Genomic DNA, 12,570 nt, shown 5'->3' on the forward strand with positions numbered 1-12,570 from the left:
GTTATAAGTGTGAGCCTTGCACTCAACCAACCACGATCTAATGGAACAGCAGCATAGCTTCCAAGGCACAGAATGGCCTCCTCCTGTTCCAATGGACCTCCCATCTGAGGTCATTTGAGTGGAACTTATAAATCCTTGAAGGATCAGGTCAAATCTAAACAGATTACTCAGGTTTATGTTGAGTTTTATCAAGTGCTGGGCACTGTCCCACAAACACAGATCAGTGACAGAAAGCTCCTTAACTGCTTTGCTACCTTGTCAGCTATTTTTTTCTTTGTTTTATCTCTAAGTGTTTTGAGTATATGGACATGCACTCAACGAATTCTCAGTTCCATATGTTAGAACACTGGGAAACTAAACGGAGGGCACATGCTGAAAACGTACCGCAGGACAATCAATATGTAAAAGTGAGAGATATATTAATGGGGCTCTTCATGAGGAATAAGAGCCATTCTGTATACATGATGCTTTCTGTTATCCTGCTGTGCAGCTGGATGTTAGTGAAATAGTTGCAATATAAATGAAAACTGTTGAGCTGCGTCAATTAAGGTTTATTCATCTCAGCCTTCTCTCATTCCCTTATAGAAACATTCACTCATAGAAAACAGGAGCACAATAGGCCATTTGGCTCTTCGGGCCTGTTTTGCCATTCAATTTGACCACACCTGATCATCCAGCTGAGTCCCCAGTTCCCACTATTTCCCATGTGATCCCTTTAGCCCCAAGAACCAAATCTAATGCTTTCCCGAAAACATTCAATGTTTTGGCTTCAACTGCTTTCTGTGGCCAAGAATTCCCCAGGCTCACCACTCTCTAGGTGTAGAGGTTTCTCCTCGCCTCAATCCTAAATGGCCTCCCTCTATCCTTAAACTGTGACCCACTGGTTCTGGACTAGTTCCCAATCATTAGGAACATCGTCCTATGTGTTTGCCCTGTCTAGTCTTGTTAGAATTTTATAGGCTTCTATGAGATTTTCCTTTCATTTATGGCATTCCCTGCAGTGCAAAAGCTGGCCATTCAGCCCCATCAAGTCCACACCCACACTCCAAAGAGCATCCCGCCCTGACTCACCCCTCCCCCTATCCCTGGGACCCTGCATTTCTCATGGCTAATGCACCTAGCCTGCACATCCCTGGACACTATGGGGCAATTTAACAATGGCTAATCCATCCTAAATTGCACATTTTTGGCCTGTGGGAGGAAAACCCGCACAGACATGGGGAGAATGTGCAAACTCCACACAGGCAGTCACCTGAGGCTGGGATCAAACCTCAGGCCCCGGTTCTGTGAGGCAGCAGCACTTACCATTGAGCCACCGTGTCACCCATTCTTCTACATGCGAGCAAATACAGTCCTAACCCATCCAGTCTCTCTTCATACGTCAGTCCTGCCCTCCCAGGAAACCTTTGTTGCACTTACTCTGTCGCCAGAACATCCTTCCTTAAATAAGGAGGCCAAAACTGCACACAATACTCCAGTTGTAGCCTCACCATGGCCCTGTAGCTGGACATTATGTGTCGAGGAAGTATCTATGAACTGTCAGGAGGCTACTAGGAGAGTACAAAATATCTGTAGGGATTTCAGTCTCTATGGAATTGTAGAAGTTACTTAATAAGTTTGAATCACTGAGGCAGCATGGTGGCTCAGTGGTCAGCACCAGGGACCTGAGCTTGATTCCAGCCTTGGGTAACTCTGTGGAGTTTGCACTGTGTTCTCCCTGTGTCTGTGTGGGTTTCCTCCTGCAGTCCAAAGATGTGCAGGTTGGGTGGATTGGTTGTGCTAAATTACCCCATTGTGTACAGGGATGTGTAGATTAGGTGGAGTAGCCATGGGTTTTACAGGGATAGGGTAGGTGGCATGCTCTTTGGAGGCTTGGTGTGGACTCAATGGGCTGAAAGATCTGCCCCACACTGTAGGGATTCGGGAAAAATGAGAGTGCACGTACAATGGGGGAGGGGTAAGCTAGCAACATGCCATTGGGAGATGAGGAGTTACAGTCTAGATGAAAGGGGGAGACCTTTCAGTTGTTGCAGTGTAGCTACTTTAGATTTTGCAAACCCCAGGTTAGATTCTGGTGAACTGATGGGTTTCTGCCTGTCTTGGGATTGCACTGTCATTTCTAGCAACTGTGTGCACTCATCAAATCTGCAGGCAAACCTATACAATGTATGGATGAATTGGACCTACTGTCAGTTGGCTGTTGTGGCACAGTAGTAATGTCCCTACCTTTGAGTCAGAAGGCCTGGGTTCAAGTCCCCCTTGCTCTGGAAGTGTGTTATTACATGCTTGAGCATGTTGATTAAATGATGAATCAAATGCAAGTCCTTCCATGGGGGGGAGATTTGCTAATGCTCTTTGGGAGGGTTTAAACTAATTCAGCAGGGGGATGGGAACCTGAATTGTAGCTCCAGTGTACAGGAGGTTGAGAGTAGTGAGGTCATAAATAAGGTTTCAAGGTTGCAGGAGTGTACTGGCAGGCAGGAAGGTGGTTTGAAGTGTGTCTACTTCAACGCCAGGAGCATCCGGAATAAGGTGGGTGAACTTGCAACATGGGTTGGTACCTGGGACTTCGATGTTGTGGCCATTTCGGAGACATGGATAGAGCAGGGACAGGAATGGTTGTTGCAGGTTCCGGGGTTTAGATGTTTCAGTAAGATCAGGGAAGGTGGTAAAAGAGGGGGAGGTGTGGCATTGTTAGTCAAGGACAGTATTACAGTGGCAGAAAGGACGTTTGATGAGGACTCGTCTACTGAGGTAGTATGGGCTGAGGTTAGAAACCGGAAAGGAGAGGTCACCCTGTTGGGAGTTTTCTATAGGCCTCCAAAAAGTTCCAGAGATGTAGAGGAAAGGATTGCAAAGATGATTCTGGATAGGAGCGAAAGTAACAGGGTAGTTGTTATGGGGGACTTTAACTTTCCAAATATTGACTGGAAACGCTATAGTTCGAGTACTTCAGATGGGTCAGTTTTTGTCCAATGTGTGCAGGAGGGTTTCCTGACACAGTATGTAGATAGGCCAACAAGAGGCGAGGCCACATTGGATTTGGTACTGGGTAATGAACCAGGCCAGGTGTTAGATTTGGAGGTAGGTGAGCACTTTGGTGATAGTGACCACAATTTGGTTACGTTTATTTTAGCGATGGAAAGGGATAGGTATATACCGCAGGGCAAGAGTTATAGCTGGGGGAAAGGCAATTATGAGTCAATTAGGCAAGATTTAGGATGCAGAGGATGGAGAAGGAAACTGCAGGGGCTGGGTACAATTGAAATGTGGAGCTTGTTCAAGGAACAGCTACTGCATGTCCTTGATAAGTATGTACCTGTCAGGCAGGGAGGAAGTGGTCGAGCGAGGGAACCGTGGTTTACTAAAGAAGTTGAATCTCTTGTCAAGAGGAAGAAGGAGGCTTATGTAGAGATGAGGCGTGAAGGCTCAGTTAGGGCGCTTGAGAGTTACAAGTTAGCCAGGAAGGACCTAAAGAGAGAGCTAAGAAGAGCCAGGAGGGGACATGAGAAGTCTTTAGCATGTAGGATCAAGGAAAACCCTAAAGCTTTCTATAGGTATGTCAGGAATAAAAGAATGACTAGAGTAAGATTAGGGCCAGTCAAGGACAGTAGTGGGAAGTTGTGCGTGGAGTCCGAAGAGATAGGCGAGGCGCTAAATGAATATTTTTCGTCAGTATTCACACAGGAAAAAGACGATGTTGTCAAGGAGAATACTGAGATACAGGCTATTAGACTAGACGGGATTGAGGTTCATAAGGAGGAGGTGTTAGCAATTCTGGAAAGTGTGAAAATAGTTAAGTCCCCTGGGCTGGATGGGATTTATCCTAGGATTCTCTGGGAAGCTAGAGAGGAGATTGCAGAGCCTTTGGCTTTGATCTTTATGTCGTCATTGTCTACAGGAATAGTGCCAGAAGACTGGAGGATAGCAAATGTTGTCCCATTGTTCAAGAACGGGAGTAGAGACAACCCTGGTAATTATATACCAGTGAGCCTTACTTCGGTTGTGGGTAAAGTGTTGGATAGGATTATAAGAGATAGGATTTATAATCATCTAGAAAGGAATAATTTGATTAGGGATAGTCAACACGGTTTTGTGAAGGGTAGGTCGTGCCTCACAAACCTTATTGAGTTCTTTGAGAAGGTGACCAAACAGGTGGATGAGGGTAAAGCGGTTGATGTGGTGTATATGGATTTCAGTAAAGCGTTTGATAAGGTTCCCCACGGTAGGCTATTGCAGAAAATATGGAGGCATGGGATTGAGGGTGATTTAGCGGTTTGGATCAGAAATTGGCTAACTGTAAGAAGACAGAGGGTGGTGGTTGATGGGAAATGTTCATCCTGGAGTTCAGTTACTAGTGGTGTACCGCAAGGATCTGTTTTGGGGCCACTGCTGTTTGTCATTTTTATAAGTGACCTGGATGAGGGTGTAGAAGGATGGGTTAGTAAATTTGCGGATGACACTAAAGTCAGTGGAGTTGTGGATAGTGCGGAAGGATATTGTAGGTTACAGAGGGACATAGATAAGCTGCAGAGCTGGGCTGAGAGGTGGCAAATGGAGTTTAATGAGGAAAAGTGTGAGGTGATTCACTTTGGAAGGAGTAACAGGAATACAGAGTACTGGGCTAATGGTAAGATTCTTGGTAGTGTGGATGAGCAGAGAGATCTCGGTGTCCATGTGCATAGATCACTGAAAGTTGTCACCCAGGTTGACAGGGTTGTTAAGAAGGCGTACGGTGTGTTAGGTTTTTTTGGTAGAGGGATTGAGTTTTGGAGCCATGAGGTCATGTTGCAGCTGTACAAAACTCTGGTGTGGCCGCACTTGGAATATTGCGTACAGTTCTGGTCGCCGCATTATAGGAAGGATGTGGAAGCATTGGAAAGGGTGCAGAGGAGATTTACCAGGATGTTGCCTGGTATGGAGGGAAGGTCTTATGACGAAAGGCTGAGGGACTTGAGGCTGTTTTCATTAGAGAGAAGAAGGTTAAGAGGTGACTTAATAGAGACATACAAGATGATCAGAGGATTAGATAGGGTGGACAGTGAAACTCTTTTGCCTCGGATGGTGATGGCTAGCACGAGGGGACATAGCTTTAAATTGAGGGGTGATAGATATAGGACAGATGTCAGAGGTAGGTTCTTTACTCAGAGTATAGTAAGGGCGTGGAATGCCCTGCCTGCAACAGTAGTGGACTCGTCAACTTTAAGGGCATTTAAATGGTCATTGGATAAACATATGGATGAGAATGGAATAGTGTAAGTTAGATGGGCTTCAGATTGGTTTCACAGGTCGGCGCAACATCAAGGGCCGAAGGGCCTGTACTGTGCTGTAATGTTCTATGTTGTATGTTCTATGTTCCAGGGCTCTTGTGATGCAGTGGTAGTGCCATTAGCTCTGGGTCAGGAGGTCTGAGCTCGAGTCCCATATGAGAAGCACAATGATAAATAATGAATTTAAAACAATTAGTGGGGAGGGCAGAACTTCAATCTGTCTGAAAAGAGAGACATATTACTGAAGCTTTGTATCTTGCACTCATCAGAACCCATGCAAGAGTGCCAAACTTCAAACAGTCACAACAATATGTACTACAGGACAAGTGGGTGCTGATTGGTTGTCAAGTTGTTTTAATTCCTTTCTAGAAGGACTGTGTGTGTCCTTATACCCCAAAGACTGCCGTGGTTCAAGGAGGGAGCTCATCACCATCTTCTTCAGGGCAATTAGGGATGGGCAATGAATACTGGTTTAGCTAGTGATGCATGAATGAAGGAAAAAATCACCAGGGAGCTTGGGGCACCTATTGCTTTGAATCCACCTTGTTTTCTCCACAGCCAGTCAGAAACCTGCCAATCAGCAATTTCTTCTGTACTAAAAATTGTTGTGACTGTGGGAGATTTGGCATTCTTGCATGTGTCCTGAGCTTCAGTAACACAGCTCTCTTTGCAGCAATCATTTAGATTAAAATGTTCCTTTAGAAAACGAGTCATTTTGAATCCAAAGTCTTGCAGCTGTGTGCCAACTCAGTTAGATACATTCGCGCCTTTGAAACAAAAAACCACCAATGAGAGAATACCTAGCAAGATTCCATGGATACACTAACAACGCTCATAGCCCTTATCTCTCAGCAAAAGGGATGAGTAGTGAAACACGGGAACCGTGATACCTACCGATAATGGAAAGGATCACCACCACAAAATCAAATATGTTCCAACCGATGGTGAAGAAGTACTGCCGAAGGGCGATGATTTTGAGAGCGGACTCAGCGGTGAAGAGCACAATGAAGATCATGTTGATGATGAAGAGTATGTTCTTCTTGTACTGATCCATGTCATCTGTCTCCACCATCATCGTCAACATATTGAGGCAGATCAGGAACATGATGAAAATGTCAAAGGCTTGCTTTGTAACCAGGTCGAAGATTAGTCCTTGGAATTTATTCTAGGAAATGGGAAGGAGCAAACAAAAAATATGCAAGAGTTAAGCACCGTCAAATTTTGGTTTGAAAACAGACATTGTTTTGTAAGAACAATTTCTTCCAGTATTTATGACCATAAGACCACAAGAAATAGGAACAGGTGTAGGCCATCATGGCTGATCCACTGTCCTGCCATAGAGTTATAGAGTCATACAGCATGGTCCATGCCGACCATAACCCCAAACTGAACTAGTCCCACCTGCCTATGTTTGGCCCCATATTCCTCCAAACATTTCTTATTCATGTACTTATCGAAATGTCTTTTAAATGTTGTAACTGTGCCTACATTCACCGCATTCTCTGGCAGTTCATTCCACACAGTTCATTCTGTGTAAAATAAAGCTGACCCTCATTTCCTTCTTAAATCTTTCTCCTCTCACCTTAAAAATATGCCCCCCCTAGGCTTGAAATCCCCCACCCTAGGGAAAATAAATCTGCCATTCACTTTATCTATACCCCTCATGCTTTAATAAACCTCTATAAGGTCACCCCTCAACCTCCTATGTTCCAATGAAAAAGGGCCCAGACTATGCAGCCTCTCCTTATTACTCAAACCCTCCATTCTCTTCTGAACTCTCTCCAGCTTAATAATTCCTTCTTGAAGCAGAGTGACCAGAGCTGCACACAGTCGATTAGAAAGAGGCCTCACCAACATCCTGTACAACCTCAACATATCATCCAGACTCCTATACTCAAAGGTCTGAGCAATGAAAGCAAGTGTGCTAAACGTCTTCTTAACCACATTAACTACATGTGATGCAAATTTCAAAGAATTTGAAACACTACCCAAGGCTACCCACAACACTACCCAAGGCTCTACTTTTAATTGTATAAGTCCGGCCCTTGTTTGTATTTCAAAAATGCAATGCCTGTTCCCCAACCGGTCAAGAATCTATCTCAGCCTTAAACATGAACAAGGATTCTACCCCCACAGCTCTCTGTAGCAAGAAGTCCCAAAGACTCACAACCTTCTGAGAGGAAAAATGCCTCCTCATCTCCATTTTAATTTTTTTTTTCCTTTATGGGATGAGGGTGTCACTGGCTAGGCCAGCATTTATTGCCCATCCCTAATTGCCCAGAGGGCAGTTCAGAATCAACCATATTGCTGTGGGTCTGGAGTCACATGTAGGCCAGACCAGGTAAGGATGGCGTTTTCCTTCCCTAAAGGACATTAGTGAACCAGATGGTTTTTTCCTGACAATCAATTCATGGTCATCATTAGATTCTTAATTCCAGATATTTATTTAATTCAAATTCCCCCATCTGCCATGGCAGGATTTGAACCCAGGACCCCAGAACATCATTTGGGTCTCTGGATTAACAGTGTGACAATAATACCACGAGGCCATCGCCTCCCCAATATTGGCACCTCTTTATTCTGAGACTATACCCTCTGGACTCTCCCATGAGAAGAAACATCTTCTCAGCATTTACCCTGTCAAGCCCCTTAAGAATCCTAGATGTTTCAATGAGATGACCTCTCATTTCCTCCACTCCAGAAAGTAGACCCCAGCTGCAGTACGGGGTACAGTTCTGGAGAACATGCTTTTCAAAAGATGTCAAGGTTATGGAGAGGATGTGGAAAAGGTTTGCTAGGAAGAAACAATTGATAAGGGAGCTCAAAGTGCCACAGATTCTGGAAATCTGAAGTAAAAACAGAAAATGCAGGAAATACTCAGCAGGTTAGTCAATATCTGTGGAAAGAGAGATGGTGTGAACGTTTCAGGTCTGTGATCTTCCATCAGGCCTGGGAATAGTTAGAGATATAATAGGTCTTGAATAAGGACAAGTGGAAGTTCTGTGATCTATTCACTTTATCTATGCCCCTCATGATTTTATAAATATCTATAAGGTCACCCCTCAGCCTCCTATGCTCCAGGGAAAAATGTCTCAGCCTATCCAGCCTGTCCTTATAACTCAAACCTTCCAGTCTCGTTAATACGCTTGTAAATGTTTTTTGCACCCTTTCCAGTTTAATAAAATCCTTCCTATAGCAGGCAACCAGAATTGTACACAGTACTCCTAATGTGGCCTCACCAATGTCTTGCACATACAGAACATAGCATCCCAACTCCTATACTCAGTGCTCTGGCCGATGAAGGCATGCATGCCAAATGCCTTCTTCATCCACCCTGTCTACCTGTGATGCCACTTTCAAGGAGCTATGTACCGACACCCCTAGGTTTCTTTGTTCTACAAGACACACTGGGGCAACTTTTTCACACTGACGGTGGTGCGTATATAGAACAAGCTGCTAGTAGAAGTACAATCACAAAATTTAAACAACATTTGCATAGGCACATGGATAGGAAAAGTTTAGAGGGATATGGGCCAAACTCAGGCATTTGGGACTAGTTCATTTTAGGAAACCTGGTCAGCACAGACGAATTGGGCCGAAGGATCTGTTTCCGTGCTATATATATCTCTACAATGGGGAGACTCAATGATAGAAAAGTTAATCCTCCAAGACCAAAAGTGATGGGGCAAGAAATGAAACAAAGGATCAGAAGATGCCAACTGAAAGCATAAATAAGAGAAAAAAAATCAAAACAAGCGAAAAAAAGGAAACAAATGGAAGATGAAAATGACAAATGGAAACTGAGGAAATGGCAGAGACTTTGAGCATGTATTTTACATTTTTTTTCTTACTAGAGGTCACAAAAAACATCCCAAGGGTAGTATAAAATTAAACGGTAAAAAGGACGGAGAAACCTAGAGCAATCATGATCACCAGAGATAAAGTACCAGAAAAAAATAATGGGAATAAAGGCTGTTAGGTCTCAAGAAACCGTCGACCTACATCCTAGAGTTTTAAAAGTTCTGGCCGGAGAGATAGAGGATGCATTGGTCTTAATCCTTCAAAAATTCCCTTGCTTTTGGAAAGGTTCCAGTAGGGTAGAGAGTTGTAAATGTAACACCTCTACTTAAGAAAGTAAAGGGGGAGGAGAGAATAGAAAACTAAAGGCCATTTCACCTAATATCTGTCATTGGAAAATTGGCACAACCCATAACTAAGAAAGTAATAGTGCGTCATTTAGAAAATCAGATTACAGTAAAGCAAGGATGGAGAACTGGCTGAAGAACAGGGAAAAGTGTCAGGGGAACTGGGCCATTTTCAGGTCAACAAACGATAGCTAATCGAATGTCACAGGAGCCAGTGCTAGATCCTTGACCATTTATAGCTTATATTAAAGATTGGATAAGGGACATTGTCATCTAATTTTCTGGAAAATTGGTACGAAAGCAAATTTGGAGGAGAACACAAGAAGCTTGCAAAGGAATATAGTTAACGCGGGGAAAAAAAAATTGGTGGGTAGAACATAATGTAGGAAAAATACTTTTGGAGGAATAGCAGAAAAGTTGAATATTAAAATGGAGAGAGACATCAGAGTTTGGTGGTGCATATAGATCTGGGTGTCCTTGTACATACAGACACAGCACGTAATTATTTTATTGCAAAAGGGGATGGAGTCTAAAAGTAGGGAAGTCCCGTAAAACCCTTAACCGGCGTCTACAGATTTGTTTTCCCTACTTAGGGAGGGGTAAATCTGCATTGGATGCAGTGCACAGAAGGTTCACTTTGGGCTATTTCCTGGGATTAAAATGATATCGTATGAGGAAAGGTTAAGTAAATTGGGCCCAAACTCTTTGAATTTAGAAGAATGACCAGTGATTGACATCGGAACACACACGTTTCAAAGGGGGCTTGACAGGGTAGATGCCGAAAAGATGTTTCCTCTTGTGGGAAATGTCAAACCAAGGTGCACAAATTTAAAATAAGAAGGTCTCCTGTTTAAGACAAAGATAAATAGGAATTCCATCTTTCAGAGAGTCTTTAATCTTTGGAAATCTCTACTCCAGAGAATGGAGAGTGGGTCATTAAAGGCTGAGTTTGATGGATTTTGGGTTGCCAAGTGGCAGGTTGGAAAGTGGAATTGAGCCCACGATCAAATCAGCTATCAACATACCAAAGGGCAGAACATACTTTAGGGGCAGGCATCCTCCATCTCCTACATCTTGCAATCACAGGTAAGCAGGAAGGTGATGGCTGAGTGTTATTACCCATTAAGCTAATACTCCAGAGACCCAGGTTCACATTCTGCCAACTTTTATACATAGCACCCTGATCGATGAAGGCAAGCACCTCCCTTACCACCTTATCCACTTGTGTCGCCACTTTCAGGGAGCTATGGACTTGCAGCCCATGATCCCTCTGTAAACCAATGCTCCTAAAGGTCCTGCCACTCACAGTTACAGTTTCCTCTTTTTGAAGAAAATGATTTAATGTTCCAGTTCCACTTAAGTCCCAACAGTTTTTAAAACCTTCACAAATGACCTTAGCTTATGCAGTGGCATGACTGAACCAGTGCAATGAGCAAAGTTTGGTAAGACCCAGCCATCTAGTATTATACATGATGGCTTTAAAGGACATCTCCCAAGCTCAACATTATAGCACCTTTCCTCCAGTTCTTACCACAGGCCTGGGGGTTGGCTTCTGGGGCTTCTTTGAACCCAGTTTCTTCATAGCATTGTAGTATTTTTTCTGTTCCTCTGTCATGAAGATGTCCTGACCTCCAAGGTATAGGAAAGAAAGAATGACACCGTTATTTTTTTCAAATAACAAAACTGCGACCCTTATCCCAAGAACTGCAATAAGATAGAAGATGGCACAAATGGCCTCTCTTATCCAACACAGAGGCTAATGTTCAGCACCATTCACAACTGCTCAGATACTGAAGCAGTCTGGGTCCAAGTGCAACAAGATCTGGACAATATTCAGGCTTGGGATGACAATTGGCAAGTGACATTCATGCCGCACAAATGCCAGGCTATCACCATCACCAGTAAGACACAATCTAACTACCGCCCCTTGACATTCAATGGTGTTACCATCTCTGAATCCCCCACTATCAACATCCTGGGGGTTACCATTGACCAGAAACTCAACTGGATTCACCACATTAACACAGTGGCTACAAGAGCAGGTCAGATGCTGGGAATACTGCGGCAAGTAACTCACCTCCTGATTCCTCAAAACCTGTCCACCGTCTACAAGGCATGAGTCAGGAGCGTGATGGATTACTCCCGACTTGCCTGGATGAGTGCAGCCCCAACAACACTCAAGAAGCTTGACACCATCCAGGACAAAGCAGCCCGCTTGATTGGCACCACATCCACAAGCATCCACTCCCTCCACCACTGACACTCAGTAGCAGCAGTGTGTACTATCTACAAGATACACTGCAGAAACTCACCAAAGATCCTCAAACAGCATCTTCCAAACACACAAGCACTTCCATCTAGAAGAACAAGGGCAGCAGATACATGGGAACACCACCGCCTTCAGGTTCCCCCCCAAGCCACTCACCATTCTGACTTGGAAATATATTGCCATTCCTTCACTGTCGCTGGGTCAAAATCCTGGAATTCCCTCCCTAATAGCATTGTGGGTCAACCCGCAGCAGGTGGACTGCAGCAGTTCAAGAACGCAGCTCACCACCACCTTCTCAAGGGCAACTAGGGACAGGCAATAAATGCTGGCCAGCCAGCGGTGCCCACATCCCACAATAAAAAGAATAAAAATGAAAAAAAAACAGCCTTATATCCATTAACTCCTGCTGCTTTGGGAAAGCAGCCAACATAATCAAAGATCCCTCCCACCCTGGTTATACTCTCTCTTCCACCCTCTTCTGTCGGGCGGAAGATATAAAAGTTTGAAAACACATACAAACAGATTCAAGAACAGTTTCTTCCCCGCTGTTATCAGACTTTCGAATGGACCTCTCAAATGTTAATGTTGATCTCTCTCTGCACCTTCGCTGAGGCTGCAATACTGTACTCTGCACTTTGTTCTGCTACCTTGATACAGCTTGTATGGTACGATCTGCCTGTATGGCATGCAAAACAATATTTTTCACTGAATCTCAGTGCATGTGACAACAATAACTCAACCAAATTGAATCATCCTAGTGCACCTTAACCAGCTTAACTGCAGTTCAGCACTGGCTATCTTTGGACTTCACTAAGCAGAGCTGAGTTCTGCTCAGCTGGTGTCCAATCACATTAACATGGCTGAATGCTTTGTGCACATGAAGAAA

At 44.0% G+C, this 12,570-nt stretch overlaps 1 protein-coding gene across 1 annotated transcript in view; it reads right to left on the bottom strand.

Annotated features, from left to right (window-relative positions):
- LOC109921859 (sodium channel protein type 4 subunit alpha-like) overlaps positions 1-12,570 on the bottom strand; it is a 1,322,739-nt gene that overhangs the window by 8,835 nt on the left and 1,301,334 nt on the right. Inside the window, 2 exon segments of the mRNA XM_048618339.1 lie at positions 6,165-6,435; positions 10,947-11,044. Coding sequence (XP_048474296.1) covers positions 6,165-6,435; positions 10,947-11,044 — 369 coding nt within the window.

The sequence above is a fragment of the Rhincodon typus genome, chromosome 2, assembly GCF_021869965.1.
Source record: "Rhincodon typus isolate 14 chromosome 2, sRhiTyp1.1, whole genome shotgun sequence".
NCBI classification, from domain to species: domain Eukaryota; kingdom Metazoa; phylum Chordata; class Chondrichthyes; order Orectolobiformes; family Rhincodontidae; genus Rhincodon; species Rhincodon typus.